General features: G+C 52.7%; 2 protein-coding genes across 3 annotated transcripts; one reads left to right on the top strand and one right to left on the bottom strand.

Moving 5' to 3' along the window:
- The first annotated feature begins 744 nt into the window (after positions 1–744).
- On the top strand, positions 745–4981 carry LOC112880535 (phosphatidylinositol 4-kinase gamma 7-like). 2 transcript variants are annotated; one of them, XM_025945198.1, is made up of 2 exons: positions 745–976; positions 2405–4981. In XM_025945198.1, the coding sequence occupies exon 2, from the start codon at positions 2595–2597 to the stop codon at positions 4554–4556; it is 1962 nt and encodes a 653-aa protein (XP_025800983.1). In that variant the 5' UTR covers positions 745–976; positions 2405–2594; the 3' UTR covers positions 4557–4981. The 2 variants fall into 2 exon arrangements, with proteins under 2 accessions (XP_025800983.1, XP_025800984.1); XM_025945199.1 differs by having other exon boundaries at positions 745–1198.
- Positions 4982–6582: 1601 nt separating this feature from the next.
- Positions 6583–7986, bottom strand: LOC112880537. Its single transcript, XM_025945202.1, has 4 exons — positions 7844–7986; positions 7585–7720; positions 7146–7195; positions 6583–7034 (listed from the first exon to the last, which is right to left on the bottom strand). The coding sequence occupies exons 1-4, from the start codon at positions 7919–7921 to the stop codon at positions 6867–6869; spliced, it is 432 nt and encodes a 143-aa protein (XP_025800987.1). The 5' UTR covers positions 7922–7986; the 3' UTR covers positions 6583–6866.
- Between the last annotated feature and the right edge of the window lie 7955 nt (positions 7987–15941).

Genomic DNA, 15941 nt, shown 5'->3' with positions numbered 1-15941 from the left:
CGTCTGCCATGTGTGATACTTTGTTAGCACTTTAGCTTTCAATTTATTTTAGTTAGCAAGTTTGTTACCAACTAGTTCGGCTGCTAAAAGTATAATAGCTTGCCACGCTTTAAATATGACTGCCAACTACGCCTAGCTCTCATAACTTAGTTGTTTTTGTTTTAGGAGCTAAGCAATATGTTCAGTTAGCTGTGCATGAATACATGACTAGCTCTATTTATTTATATATTGCTTTCGATTGGTGTTTAGAGAAAATATATAAAGTGGTGTCAACTCAAATTATTTCCAGAAAAGATGTTGACAAATTGGTAGAGTTTGAAGACATCATAATTCAAAGATACAACAACTAAGAATACAGGGTGGATTGAGCTAAACAATTAAAGCTTCTATATATCCTTATTTCACACTACACTATTTCCATTGTCAAATTTGTTTCTCTCATCTTGTGATATGGGCAAGCACAAAAGAAAAAAAAGAAGCTTTCAAATTTCCACACGAACCCAAAACTATCCGAATAAGCTAACCTCATCAATCTTGTCTTGTGCAATTTATGCAGCCAATTGCGCCAGCGATATACATTTTGGTACCATATTGTGCGAATCGCAATTTTCTTGTCGTGATTCCTGAAGACAAAGCGCAATTAGTACAGGTCTAGGAAATACCGGAACTTCGAGGGACTCACTCGAAAATGTGCGAGGCTATAAGATTGCGAGGAGGGGTCACGTTAACCGCGGTTATCTCATTAACCCGTCTCTTGGGTCTACGACGAGTTAAGCCCGGAGGGAAAAGGACAAATCACACAAAGAGCGGAAAAAAGGCACACAGATCGCGCCACCGTGGGACGCGTACGGCGCACCGCCCGGCCGCCGGATCTGCGCCGGCGACGCGACCGGACGTCGGATCTCCGCCGCCGCAGGAGGAGGGAGGCGGCGCTCTGGCCGTTCCTTGCTCGCGAGCGCTCGGATCCGTCCCGCCGGTGAGTACCTCACCTCACTCCTCGGCCTGTGATCTGACGGGAGCCAGAGCCGCAGCGGGCGGGGGGCTTGTGCGGGCTTGGGTAATCTCCGGATTTTGCGGAGCTGTCTGATCGAAATGAGAACCTGCGACTCCGAGTTGTTTCGTGTTGCTTCCATCTCGAGTCGATCCAGCGCGTGAGTGAAGACCGCCGGCGTCGTCTCAAAATTTTCATCGGTGAATGGTACAGGATTTCAAAATGCTCAGGAGGCGTGTTTTGGTTTTGTGATTTTTGGTGTTATTCAATTGGAAATGTGTGGGATTTGGGGCTAGCGTAATACCTGAGGAAACGTGTAGGATCTATGCGTAGTTCGTATTCTAAAGCCGTTTACTCGATGCTTTGTCGGGTTGATCATAAGGAGTGTGTAGATTCCAGTAAAATGGTATTTGGATTTGTGTGCTTAGGTCCTATTTTGTCTGTTTCCCGCTGGTGTGAAACTGTATGAGCTGTTTGAACAATTTGATCGGGTCAGCGAAGGGGGAATTTATTAAACTCTTGAGATCTTTTTATATCTGCGTGGGGAAATGATTTATTATGAGTATTTTGTGGAACAATCAATCGAACTGTGAATTTCTTACAGAGCTTCCCACCATTAGTTCATCCTAGTGCATTTCTGCTTGCATGCAAGTATGCAACTCAAATCTGCCTACACCCTGAAGCGATTGAGATCATTTTAGGTAGCTATTCCTCTTAATCACCTGTTTGTCTTACAGACCTACCATAGGGACATAGCCTTGTTTCTTTTACGTGATTCTCATGAGCTACTATCACCTTCTGTTCAAAAAGGGAAAAGTGATCTCAATCTATATTCAAATGGTCATTTTTCCTGATAAAGGCTAATTAAATGTTGTTTTTTCATTTTGGTGAAGAATAGGACAAGGATACAGTTGCGTTCTTATATGTGAGATGTTGAATGCCACTCAATTCATTCTACTGCCTCCCTGATATTGAGATCTAAGCTTACTGTCATTTTTAGTTAATGTTGTCATGGGCAAACCAAAATATTATTGATCAATATGTTCCTTTTAAGAAACTTGAAACCCAGATGCAAGGTTTCTACAAGTTCTCTGTAAAATCTGTCCTACTTGTTCTGATCAACAGCTGTAGTAGGTTTATCCCTCATAAACTTGTGAAACCATGCTACCTCTTGCTCTGTAAAAGAGTGTTACAACCTGTCAGCAAACATGATGGTAGAAAGAATATTGTTTAGGGGGGGTGTAATTGAGATGCTCTATCAGTATGTTACATGCTTGTTAATCCATTTGTATCAAAGTTTATCCCGCTGTTTTGTATTTCCTATCTTTGTCTTGAATCTTACATTTATCAATGCATGGAAGCTTGTTATGTGCAATATGTTGATTATCCATTTTTCTCTTTTTTAACTCTCAGGATACATATCAACCAACGGTTCAGTGATATCGAGCTTCTAGTTGATGCAAAGGTGGTGAAAACATCTTCTCTTCTCCAAGACTATCTGCAAGTTGCAAGAGTTTGTCCACGCCTTGCTGCTTATTTGCTTGCTTCTCTGGTGGAGTGCACGAGGAGTTAGCAGATAAAGGCGGCTCCTTTCAGCTCTTCTATGTCCAGGGACTTGGACTGTCCTGTTCAGACACAGATGGCTGTGGCAGTCCTAGATCGGAGCTTCAGCAGTGGTTATCCTGGAGGTAGCAGAACTGAGGGGAGGCAACCGAGCTGGAAGAGAGTCTTTGTCCAAACTGACAATGGTTCTGTCCTAGGCATCGAGTTGGAGAGGGGTGAAAATGTGCAAGCTGTGAAAAAGAAGCTGCAGATAGCCCTCAACGTGCCCACTGATGAGAGCTCTCTGACCTTTGGTGATCTGGTTCTGAGTAATGATCTTAGCAGCATTCGCAATGACTCGCCTTTGCTTCTCAAAAGGAATCAGATTCACCGAAGCAACTCCACACCTTGCCTCTCCCCTACTGGAAAGGATGTTTGGAAGCGAGACAGGAGTGGGCCTATTGAAATACTTGGCTGTTCAAGCCCTTCCTCTCGGATGAAGCAGCTTGCTAAGGATGTCATCAAAGCCATAAGGAATGGTGTTGACCCAGTAGCAGTTAACAGTGGGATGGGTGGTGCTTACTACTTCAAGAACATCTGGGGAGAGCGTGTTGCAATTGTCAAGCCAACTGATGAGGAACCATTTGCCCCAAACAACCCAAAAGGTTTTGTGGGGAAGGCACTGGGACAGCCAGGCCTCAAAAGATCTGTGCGGGTTGGTGAGACAGGTTTCCGAGAGGTTGCTGCTTACCTCCTCGATTATGATCACTTTGCAAATGTTCCTCCCACCATGCTGGTCATGATAACACACACCGTGTTCAATGTGAATGACTGTGTTGGGTGCAAAAGCAAAGTCTTCTGCAACAAGTCAGAAGCTGTGAGCAAGATTGCATCATTGCAGCAGTTCATTCCTCATGATTTTGATGCCAGTGACCATGGGACGTCAAGCTTCCCTGTATCTGCAGTGCATAGGATTGGCATACTTGACATTAGAATCTTCAACACTGATAGGCATGCTGGAAATCTTCTGGTCAGGAAGCTTGGTCCTGGGGCTGACAATTTTGGAGAGCAGACAGAACTCATTCCTATTGACCATGGTCTTTGTCTGCCAGAATGCCTAGAAGACCCTTACTTTGAGTGGATCCACTGGCCTCAGGCATCAGTTCCTTTCTCTGAGGAGGAGCTTGATTACATTGCAAGACTTGATCCTGTAAAAGACGCTGAAATGCTCCGGATGGAGCTACCCATGATACGTGAGGCGTGCATCAGAGTGCTGGTGCTGTCAACAATATTTCTCAAGGAAGCTGCAGCATTTGGCCTCTGCCTGTCTGAGATTGGAGAGATGATGAGCAGGCAGTTCACTGGAAAAGAAGAGGAACCAAGTGAGCTTGAGCTTCTCTGCATGGAAGCAAGGAAATGGGTCGAGGAAAGAGAGTTGTTTCTTCCTGATGAAGCCGGAGTTGAAGATGACGATGATGACTTCACCCAGTTCCCTCTTGACAGCGAGGATGATTCTGACGATGCCTTTGAATTACCAGCCTTCAGCAAGTTCAGGAGCATGAAGACAAGTTCCAGGAATCCACTGTCCAAGTTAGATGAGTGTGATGAGGAAGACGAAGAGGAGGACGAGGATGACGCCTACACTACCGGGGAGGATGCTTACACCTTGACCAGTCAATTACCCCAGAAGATTTCTTCTATGTCAAAGCTATCCTCGTCCATGAAGGGGCTTGGTTTCGTTGGGAAATCTAAATCCTACCATACAGGTGCCCCAAAGGGTAAAGTGGGTAAAACTAACTACCGTGGCAAAGCTAGTGAGCACCAGTCCGGGAGCAGGAGCGCCAATGAGCTGCTCCCGCCCAGCGCCAGTTTTGTGAAGGTGTCGGACATGGGCCCTAGAGAGTGGAGTGCGTTCCTCAACATGTTCCAGGAGCTGCTCCCAAGCGCCTTCCGTGCCCGGAAGCACACTGCTGGTGGCGGCCCGCGTCAGATGCCGAGGCTGGGCACGTCTTGCCAGTTTTGAAAGCAGTAGAAGAGAAGCTACCAAGGTAATGTAGTTGGTCGAGCTCTGGTTTGCAGCAGCAGTTGCAGCAGGCAGGTACTATATACCTTTAGGTTTATGGAGCCGGTAGAGGTGGTTCGAGAATAAGACCGTCCGTCCTTGGCATATGAGATGAGAGGCTGCAGGAGAGGGGCGTGTCTGTGCATAGCGTTTGACATATGGGATGCCTTGTTCTTTCCTTCTTTGTATGTATATAGTGCTCCTACTACCTCGCAACACCGGGCTCGATCTCGGCCCTTACCTGATGGTGGTGGTGGTGAGCGTGCCGGGGCGTCGCCTCGTGTGTCTCGGCTTTGCCGCTGTACCATTCTGGAGACGCTTACCAAGTTACCATGATATGAACTATGATATGGCTATATATATGCATAAATATCACCTGCTGTCTCCATCTGCAGTTTCTGTCTCTGTATTCCTCTTCATTGGAGCTTGCTTGTGTCCTAGACGTGCTGAAAATTACGTTGATACTTCGAAGGAATGATCTGGAACTTTGCTTCAGAGAGTGTCAAAAGAATGCCCACAGATCTGCGTCCCATGTGCTGCGCGTACTCCGCAGCTGCATGAATGGTCGATCACATCGGCGTGGGGCTCACCCGTTCACGTCGAACTCGCCTCAAGATATGGTTTATTAACATCCACTGATTTGACTAGTTAGTATAATCTTTTTTTGTGTTATGATATCCTGCAATATCTTGCCGCGAAAGGAGCCAATCTTCAGACTCGGTTCCCTGCTGCGACGTAAGCGCCTGGAGAGGAGTTCGAGCCCGGGGGCTGTTCCTGATGCCGCCAGCAGCATCGCCTGCGATCTGTGGGCTCCGGAGAGGGTGTCGTCGCACGTCTGGTCTGGTCTCGTCACCGGTGGTGCTATCTGTTATCCATAACATGATTGACCCTTGAACCTTTTTTATTGCCGTCGGGTTAGGTGGCCGGTCCGCATCACGGCTCAGTCAAAGCGCATGCTCTTTTTCCACGCCGAAAAAAGTGAGATAAAACTCGGAGCAGGAGAATGACCGGTCTGGTCTGGGGGCGGAGGACGAGACGACGACGTCCATCGCCGGCGGTGCCATCCATCTGCCGAGTCCAACGGCGACATGTGGCCCGTCGCCGTCGCTCGCCGATGGATCGATGGGTGTACGCGTACGCCGCTCTTGCCTCGACGGTGAGCGAGCGGTGAGCGGCTGGGGCGACAGCGAGATGGCGAGGCCGCCCGCCACTATCGCTGGCCCCGCCGCGTCACCGCAGGCTTATCCCGGCGGCAGCATGGGGCCCAAAGTGCAAAAAGCTCGCGTGGTCCGCTTCGCCACGGCAGCCATTGGCCCGGCACCGGCAGGCAAGCAGGCCGAAGATTCGGAAGCGTCGCCGTCGCCGCAGGCCCGCAGCTCCAGTTGCTAGTTGGGGTCGCCTCGCTGGGATGCCTCTTTGCTTTCCTGCAGAGCAGCGGCGGCGGCGGCACGGTGGGCGCATGTTGGCGTGTACTGTAGGGGAGACGCCACGAACTACATGATTCTTGCAATTGGTACATACTGATTCCCCTTTTTTGAGGGAGAGGAAGGTACAGACTGATTCAGGCAGCATGAAGAAAAGTTTTAGGCAAGCTCCAGAGCCCAAATTAAACTGCCAAGAATAAACTACCCACCTGAGGTGTCTCTGCCTCCACTGAAACTTATAATCTGTAGACCGCGGTTCAGGTCAAACTCTCTAAATTTTTTATTTTGGTGCCTCAACCTCAACTTTTTCTCTGAGAGCATGAGAGGTACTGGAGCCTTTAGAAAATCGGTATGAGGATCTAAAATATAGCACAAACCCAAATCTAGGCCCAATATGGATCGGCCATCATCCTTTTTACACCACCCTGTAAGATATGTAGTGGGCCGGTGCTTCGGCCCAAGAAGGCCGAAACATCATCTCTCACCGCAACTGAAAGTCTGGACAGAGCTCCATAACTGTTGCCTGTTGGCACACATCCTGCAAACCTGAACCTGATTCGTGATTACCTGAAGATCACCATCAGCCTCTATTGTCTGCAACTTCAGAAGTTCTGCTGAGAAATTACAGATGCTCTCGATCCAAGCACATTACAACCAAAACTGCCCGTTCCAGTGAACTCAGATGGGTCCACGAGTGCCAAGAACGGGCTACATGTGGCTTGTAGAGCGAGCTCCTAACTAGCTAAGCTAACCATTAGCTAATGGCTACTGTGGTTAGATGTATCTATAAAGCAAGAGGACCCAGCCTGTGTCATGCTTCAGGAGCTCTGCCCGAGATTTACAATACCTAGGGCTTCTTGGCGAGATCGTCCAGCGGAGCGTCGTTGTTGATGGGTCGGTGGTGACGGGCATCCAGCTTGAAGTTGTAATCCATGCCGAGGACCTCAGGGGCCTCGGCAGCCGTGTCGCCTTGCCTTGGTGCCGGAAACATGGCATGTCCCTTGCTCCTATTACCCTGAAAGATGATTGCAGACATAAGCAAACACAGCAGACAGTGGTCAGCAAATGTGTGCTGCAGTCCTGCAGAAAGGCATGAAACTCTGAACTGAGAGAGCAATGGCCTTACCGAGTCATGTACAGCTTCAGCAGCAGGTGCATCTGCCTCTTGATTTGCTCCTGCAACAACGAGAAAATGTTGCATTTCAGACCATTGTTCAATCCTCGAAGTTCATGCTATGCTTCTACACCTACTGGTGGTTTGCATTCAGAAAAGCAGCAACTACACTTGACTACGCAATGAGCAGTGATAGTAGAAGATTAGGTGACTAGTTGGAAGACATCGCTTATCAGAGGCTAGAAACCAAGGAGAAGTATTTGCCTGCTTCATTTTCAGTTATTCCTTGGTGGGTGAGTTCTCGGAGTGCGGTAATCGGCACTGAAGGGCACGAGGCCGGCAAATCTGTGCTTGCCGCCGCCGCTCTCACGCCCGGTACTCCCACCACTCAACCCGACAACAGTAACCTCTACAGTTTTCTCCTCTTCATGGACATGGAGAGTGTTTGCACCTGTGCTCTTGGCTCCCTCTCCTTCCACCACCTCATCGTTCTTGGCGGCATCTCCATGCCCAAGAGCTGCCATTATCTTCCGGCCTCTCAACCATTTCCGGCCCGTTAACAGTACCGCATTTTCCCCCAATCGTTCCTGCATTATTTCCGGGGGAAAAAGAAGTCAGAAACTGGCATTGAGAATATTTGTTCCTAGTTATTCTTACAGTTACAGCCTGCTGCTGCCATGAACTGAAGGTACCTGCAAAACTGTACTAACCTTGTGTGCTTCAGCGGCGGTGGCAGACAGCGCAGACAAAGAGAGCAGAAGCGCCAGAAGAACACCTGCGCGCCTCATCTTGCCACCCACACCCTTGCTCCTCAGCAGCTTCGCAACTTGCAGTCTTGCACGGAGCCGCTGATTCAGACCCAGAAGCAAAGGAAAGGAGGGGTTTAGGTGGCAGGTGCCGGGTTTTATAAAAGGAGCACGGAGCCAGCAGGCAGGCACAGTCACCCTGGCTCGCAGCTGCAGATGAACTGAACCCACAGTGATCGGCTGAGAACTGAACTCCGATGCTAGTCAAAGCGAGCCAGTGCGTATTCAAATGCCCGTTCTGACACGCCCTCCCTCTAGAAAACCAAACTGTCCTTGGTCGCTCGTGCCTTTCCGTTTTTCTTTAACCCGCGGCTCGTCTCGCGTCCCGCGCACCGATGCGGTGGTCCTCGCGCGCCGGTTGGCCTGCACATGGAGGATGTCAAAACGTGAGGCCGGGAGCTCAGCCGATCTCCGGCGCGCGCACGGCGGCACCGGCCGCCCACTCGGGCCGACCGTCGCGGGCTCCGATTCCCTCGCATTGAGGCGCCTGCCGATCCAGTGCGCGCATCTCTCGCCGCGACCGATGCGGGTGGAACGGGAGGAGCTTGCAGCTAGCTCCCCGGATGCGCCGTGGCGCGCTCGGCGAGGAGGAAGGAGGGGGAAGTGGAGGCATGAGCTGCGAGACGCACGCGTCGTCCTGCCGTGTCTTCGGATCGACGAACCTTGCGTCCACGGGGCGCGGTGAAAAACATCGGCAGTCTCGTCGCGTGAGAGATCCAGCTCCCTGTAGCGCAGTACTTTTTTTTTTTTGGGGCGCGTGCAGGGAGATCACTAGCTACGGTCTCGGATTCCTTCACAGATCCGTCACTGTGCTACGAGTTCTAATCAACACCAAGATCTGCGCTTAATTACTTGCACGACACGGAGTTAAACAAACAAGACGGCCGCTTTTGTTTACGCCTGTGTCCGTTCGACGTGGCGCCGCGCCATTGGTCCCGACCAAGGCCGGGCCCACCTTGCAGCGTGATCGATCCGGAGGTCCAAGTGGCGGCAGTGGATGTGGGGGGGGGGGGGGAGAGGAGAGGAGGAGGAGTAGATTATTAAAGCTGATCGGGGAGGTTTAGTTTGAGGTTACCCAAGTGGTGCGAGGCCACGTTACGTAACAGTCAAGATCGGTGGCCCTAGTAAGCAGTAATCTTTTAGGGCCTAATGCTTGTTTTTGTTTTGTTTTGGTCTCGGCTCAGCGCTGAGCGCTCCCCGGTCAAAGATCTGGCGCCAACTGCGTCGTCGTGCTGACCGGATTAAAAATGCGCGCGAGAGATCAGGCGAGGGTTAGCAGCCCGGGACACTGAACGTGGGGCCTGTCCGGAGCGCGGGCCCGCATGTCAGTGACGGAGTTAGCCATTGTTAGCTGTTTATCAGCAGATGACAGTGGGGCTGCTGGCTTTGCTGCTGCTCCAGCGCCTGAGCCCGGCTCCGGCGTCCCAGATCTTTGACTCAGAGCCGCACGGGCGGGCGGGTGCGCGCGGCAGCTGGAATTCTCGTGCGGAGGGTTGAGAGGGAGGCGCCAGCATGAACGTACGATCACAAGGGGCCACCGTTCTGTGCTGGCCTGCTTGTCGTCTGCTCGTGTCGCTCGGGCTCCGGCTCGAAACGTACCTGACTACTTGAACACCCCGGGCACTTCCGGAGCACGTGAGCGCGTTTCCCGATGACGCGCGCACGGTCTCGTTCGTTGTCAGACTGAAAGAGGCTGCGGGCGGCTAGGCAAAGGCAAGCGAAGACGGCGTCCGGGACGTGCGAAGCCTGCTGTTCGTGTCCGGTGCTGCGGCGGCGAGGCATCTGGCGGCGCGTCGGAACGGGGGCGGGAGGCGTCACGTCGAGGCGTGCTGCGCGCGCGGCCTTTTGTTGACGCAGCGCGCGCACGACGTCGTCACGGCGGCGAGATCGCCGCGCGCACGGGCGCAGGGGCGGGCGTGCGTGCGGCAGCGCCCGTGCCGGCGGCGTGCGGCAGGACCACCATGTCTGGCGTCTGGACTCTGGACCTCCGCGGGTCCGGGGTGTGAAGTCGCTATTGGCGCGAGTGGAATGCACGGGAGGGGGTGGAAGAGACCCGGCCGGAAGAAGAGGCTCTCTCTATTGGCGCGAGTGCAGGCGTGCAGGCCACCAGGACTAGGAGAGTTGCCGTGGGCGCGTCGCAGGCTTGGGCCATGTTGAGAAATGGAAATTTGCGGACCGGACCGGATGGGCTTGCATGGCCGACGGGGCGGTGGGCAACCTCCACTATTATTGGGCTGTGGTCTGTAGCCCGCCGGCGGGGAGGCGTAACTTCAGCTTCGTATTCAGCCCACATGAACGGGCCCGTATGACGACCATATGACCAGTATTCGGCCCATAAACTTCAGCTTAGCCAGTCCACCTCAACTGTCGCCTAACGACAATCGTGGCTCATAGAAAGACCGGTGGAAATGTACGTCCCACATGCACGTATTTTAAAAAATTTATTAAAAATAATTTGATTACATCGAACAACTACAGAAAGTAAAATTTTTATTAATACCGAGCAATTCACTCCACTTCAATATTCATACAGGAAATTTAAATATTATTCCATTACATACACACTACATATGATCCTAGATCATTTTATCCATAACAAATACTATTATCACGCAGCATATGCCTATCACGCGTTTCCAAGATATCTCTGTATATAATATTTTTCATACTCTTTTCAATGGGATCAATCTTCATGTTTCTTTTTGCAAGAATCCATGTTCTCTCGACAAACACGTCTTGAGAGAGTACAACTTCCATGCCTTGCCAAATCCCTTATTTTATGGTATCTTTTTCTTTCCTTCTCCCTTTTCTGCTCCTCTAGGTGAGCTCATCATTAATTGCTGATGTGTATCGTAAGTACCAAACGGTGCACCACACACGCACCATCTATCACAATTGCAATATTATTAGTTTGTAAAATGCAAATCATAGTATAGTACAAAAGATAAATGTATTGGAAAAAAAGTAGAAACCTTCGTTGCTCACAATGGTTGCACCAGCATAACATACATATCGATCTTTACTTCTCTTTCCGGGCACTCCGATTAGCCTTCTTCTTGTCCGTCATCCCTTTATATCCTTTATTTATTCGCCTTCTCTCTATCTTTATCAGACACTTTCTGAATTGCAAGAGTATTGCAAAATTAGCAACAATAACGCAAAAAGTTAGTACATTATAATGAGACTTACAAACAAGCAATAATATTGTCAAACTTATACGAGTTAAAAATAAGGTGCATGGGGCACTGGTATCCTCTATTACTGTCCTTGCAAAAGAATTATGGTGACGCAACCAACTATCACCAAGATCCTCTGTTCCACAAAAATTCGATGTACATGTTATATGCTAAATACCATCTTTTTTCTATAAGAAGTGACACACAAACTTGTGATAGGAGCCCTTGTTGTTCCAATGTCTACTGATGGCACGCCATTTATATGTAACGTACAAGATTTAAACAAGGTAATCATAAAGCATGCATAAGAACAAATTAACTACCCAATCTATTACAAATTAATACCTAATGTGTCTACAATAATGTTGCTTCTATTTGGTTGGTTGACAACAGAAGCCACACCAATAGGTAATACATTTTGAGTTAGCATCATCATCATTCCATCAGCCTCTCACCCATTATCCCTGGACGGTAGATGAAATACCGACCACCCCAAGGGCCCGACTGGACGGCACGGCGGCACCGTTGGCGGCGGCCACGCCGCCGAGGCCTCCAAGTGCTGGCGGCTGGCGCTCGAATAGTTCGCGACGTGTTCCGGCTTCGCGGTCCGCACCGGCGTGGTCGACGCCATCGCGGCGGCGCGTGCTGCCGGAGCTGCACGTACTCCACCCTGATGGCCGGGGGTCGATGGAACCACAGCACGAGCGCCGTCGCATCACCACCGGGTGACGCGCTTACGGGGGCCAGATCAGATTCCCAGCAAGCCCTGATTTTAATTCGAGAACGGCAACGAACCTCGGCCGGTGGCGAGGCTGCAGTACTGCACGCTCGATCTCTGAAACCGAGAAAAAAAAGCAACCCCTGATTGGGTTGACATGAACATCGATACTGTAAATATGACATGGTGAATGGATGGACACAATGGAGCCATCCCGTCACAAATTTCAGATTTCTGATTCTCCAATAATCCTTCCTTGGGTGCTGACCAGTCATGGACAGCGAACCTCCTTGAAGTTTTCATACAAATCACGGATCAATAGCACGGTTTTACTTTGTATCCTGTGGAAACTTTGGAAATGCAGGAACGCCAAAGTTTTCATGCATGAGAATGAGTCGAATCTTCAGATATCAATAGCACGGGTTGGTCTCGTTCTTGTTGAGCCGCAGGATGTTCACCGAGACAGATGGAACACGACAGCGCCGTGGATTAGGGAGGACGAGGCTTCCTGGCCATTCAGAACTGGGGGACGACGATCGAGCTAGGGGCGGCAAGCGCAACGAGGTGGCAGTGGCACCTCCGGCGAGCGGATTGATGACTCCGGCCGCAGAGTCATCGTGGAAGACTCCGATGGCTAGGGCGGCGATTCATGGGCGGCGCCGCTGCCACCGCGGCGCACAAGAGCTCAGCCCGTCGTGGAGGGGAACCGCAGGAGATGCGTCGCGTACTCACGATCGCGCGGGGAAGGCGGAGAGGCCTCCCTACTCACAGCTATCCGCGCCGATCTCGGCCACACAAGCCCGATCTGACGTCCGAGATAGGCCCAGGGGTGGACGGTATTTCATGTACCGTCCACCCTGGACGGTAGATGAAACACCAACCACCCCTAGATCCCGACTAGGCGGCACCATTGGCGACGGCCACGCCGCCGAGGCCTCCACCGCCAGCTCTCCCACGAACGAGATGGTCCGCAACGTGTTCCACCTTCCCAGGGAGCACTGCTGTCTTCATCCACGTGCCGGTCGCCGTTGCGGCGTCGAGGTTCGACGCCAAAACACGGCCGGCGACGACGGCGAGGTGCAGCGCTTGCCGGTGGAGCTACGTACTCTCCCGGATGGACAGGCTCGATGCCACAGCAGCATGAGCGCCGCCGGAGCACCACGTAAGGTGTGCTTTCGGTTACCCGGCGCGCTCGCGGTGACGTACCGACGCGCGAGGAGTTGGAGGAGAGGTGTCGTCGCGCGCGCCGATGACTGGCATGACCAGGCCGGCATCCTTAGCTTCTGTTCCCCCTCATGATCAAGAACAAACTCTGTCAGTCAAAAGTCAAAACATCCCAGAGCAAGTCTTATCTTCAATGCGAGAACTCCGAACCTCTCGGCCATGTCCTATCTTTGCACTCCCATTTGAAACTGAACATACATACCCATAAAAACTGGCTGTAGATTCTCGAAATCAGTTCGTTCTAAATAAGAACAGGTTGTAGCGACGCAAAGTACTCAAGCTTTGCTTGTTCTCTTTTCCCTCTCACTACGAAGTAGGCATGCCCGGCGGTCTCACCACTGCGCTGCCTGCGAACGCCCGTGCGTCAATACTCAATTGTGAAGCTGCATGCTCTCTGAAGTCTGAACCGAGGAAGACGCAAGTACTACTGGGTTGACAACTTGACACTGCATGAATACATGACTAGTACAAATATGACATGATGAATGGACTCGATGGAGCCATTCTTATTCCATCAGACCTGCCATGGTGTTCATCCATCAAACCAAAATACCCCGGCGAAGTATATAAGCGGATTACACATCGAACAGGACATTGTGTGCAACTCATTAATACCTTATTACTGCACGTCGCGGCATGAAACCAAGAACAAAGCAGCATCTTGATCAATCTACTGCATACCTAACTCAAGCTTCTGAAGCCTAGACTAACCGAGCCAATTGAGGCACCGCGCAAACTCGCTCCCCTCAAATTCAGATTGATCACCAGGGAGAACGCAAAACAGTCAACAGATGCAGTGCAGATCCTTGAGGCCCGCCGGGAGCTTCAAGTACCGTACCGGCGGCCACGCAATTTCTGCCGCTGCCGCCGACGCACCCGGCCGGCCGGTTCTGCGGCACAGACCCGGGGCGCGGTGTGCTCCTGCGATGCCCGCCGAGCACCAGCAAGACGATGCTCGCCGATCGAGGACGTAACCCACCATACCTGTATTATGTGCCAGCTAGATGGCACACTCGTCGACCATCTTTACCGACGAGCGCGGCGGCGAGGTTCGACGAGGCGCCGCCTGCTGCCCAGATGGATGGACGGGCACGGCCAAGCCCACGATCAGTCTCTACTCTCTAAACTCCATGCCCGGCACTTATTTCTGGCTGCCTGGCTGGCAGCTTCCGGCTCCGCCTCCGTCGCCGTCGGCCATTCTTGGGGCAGCTTCCTTTCTGGGTGGCCCCGCGCGCGGCTCATGTGAGCTTTGCGCATCAACGCTGCAACGGCGCGTCGTCGAGGCCTCGAGGGGAACAGAACGCGGGCGGCCCATTGCGAGGGGAAGACGAAAAGGGCCCTCGCTGCCCGTTATCCAAGTCTACCTGGACCGCACAACTGCGATCCGATGGCTGGGAGAGGCGTAGGAGGCGGACGATATTTCTTTTCATTTACGGTCCACCCCGGGACGTCAAACGAAACACCGTCCGCTCCTGGTTCAGCCGGCCGGCACCATTGACGGCAGCCACGCCGTCCTGGCCTCCACCGCCAGCTCTCCTTGGCTCTTGAAGGTGCGAGGGCGTGTTATGTACTTCTGGAGCGCCAGGGAGGAGGCGGCGCCATCTGTCTGCTTCGTCGTGGACAGGAGGGCGCCGTCGCGGCACCGCGGTTCGGCGCGCCACGCCGCCGGCACGGGCACCGACCGCGATGCGCGAGCTGCGGAGCTCGTCGCTCTGATGGGATGCGTTCAACGGCTAAGGGGGTGGAAAATGTGCTCGCGCGTCGCCGTAGAGACGAATTTCCTCGTCGCGCTGCGGTGCTGCAGGGGTTGGGCGGCTGCCTGCGCTGGACCGGAGACTGGACTGGTTGAGCTCTCGCTGACCCCCGAAAGGCGGCACAAGCAGGTCGTGTTGCAGGCGTGCGCGGCGGGGATGATCCTGGACGGGCAAGCCTGGACCGGGAGAGGCCGCCGTCGCCTCGTCGAACCGAGATCACCGCGGTGCGTGCTCCGATCCGTGGCCGGTGCGCGAGAACTTGGAGGTCGCCATGGATATTTGGACCGGACGCGGGCTCTGCCCGCGCTGCAATCGCTGGTTTGCACGGGCGCGGCGTCAGCTGTTCGAATTCTTTGAAAAGAAAACCATGCAAGGTTTACTTGAAAGCTGAGATCAGTTGGTCCCAAATACGAAAGAGTTTGAGCGGAAGCGCATGCCGGAGGAGAAGAGGCCGCACGGCGCGACGAGCCACGGGTGGAGGGGCGCCGGCGCCGACGACTGTCACGGCCCGGACCTTGGGCCAGTATTAGGATCTGTGTCTTGGGTTTATCTGTGGGCCTGCTTGCTCTTTTCCATGTATGTTGGGCTTTAGAGTGAGTTGGTCCATGTCGAGCATGTTACATGGGGGTGTTCCTCCGCAGCCCAGCCGCTCTGCAGTCGGCCCGGGCGGGGGCGTACCCAGCGGAAACGTGCCGAATCCCACCGGCAGCAAGGATCGGAATGCGCGACGAGCCCACGCTCAGACGCTTGTCCGATCCGGCGTCGCGGTCGCCGGAGGCCGCACCCGCGAACCCACGAGCGGGCTGGCCGCACGCGGGCGGAATCGCGCCAGCGTACGGCCTCGCGCGCAGGGGTTCCGGCACGGCACGCCTCGGGCGGATACAAGGGGCAGCGCCTAGCCTTGTCCTGGAACCGTACGTGGCGACACCGGCAGAATATGTCCGAGCCGCATGTCTTGTCGCCCGCGTCAGGTTGTCCGCATCGGAGGCAGCCGTGGAGTGAGCAGAAGTTTCACCGTGCGTGACCAGTCACAAGTTTGTTTTCAGGCCATGGCTAGCCGCAAGTTGGGGTGAAAAATGATTCTGCTCGGTACGGGTTCCGACGGAATGAGCTCATCTCTTACGAGACTG

The sequence above is a fragment of the Panicum hallii genome, chromosome 2 (assembly GCF_002211085.1).
Source record: "Panicum hallii strain FIL2 chromosome 2, PHallii_v3.1, whole genome shotgun sequence".
NCBI lineage: Eukaryota > Viridiplantae > Streptophyta > Magnoliopsida > Poales > Poaceae > Panicum > Panicum hallii.
Note: the sequence above shows the minus strand (reverse complement) of the source record. Positions and strands in the feature narration are given on the sequence as shown.

What these genes read in the sequence shown, in the direction of transcription:
- LOC112880535 (XM_025945198.1), top strand. Translation starts at nt 2,595, where the DNA reads ATGTCCAGGGACTTGGACTGTCCTGTTCAGACACAGATGGCTGTGGCA.
- LOC112880537 (XM_025945202.1), bottom strand. Translation starts at nt 7,921, where the DNA reads ATGAGGCGCGCAGGTGTTCTTCTGGCGCTTCTGCTCTCTTTGTCTGCG. An exon ending in CCGCCGCTGAAGCACACAAG is followed by an intron (nt 7,721 to 7,843) that starts GTTAGTACAGTT and finishes GAAATAATGCAG; the next exon opens with GAACGATTGGGGGAAAATGC. An exon ending in CTGAAGCTGTACATGACTCG is followed by an intron (nt 7,035 to 7,145) that starts GTAAGGCCATTG and finishes ATCATCTTTCAG; the next exon opens with GGTAATAGGAGCAAGGGACA.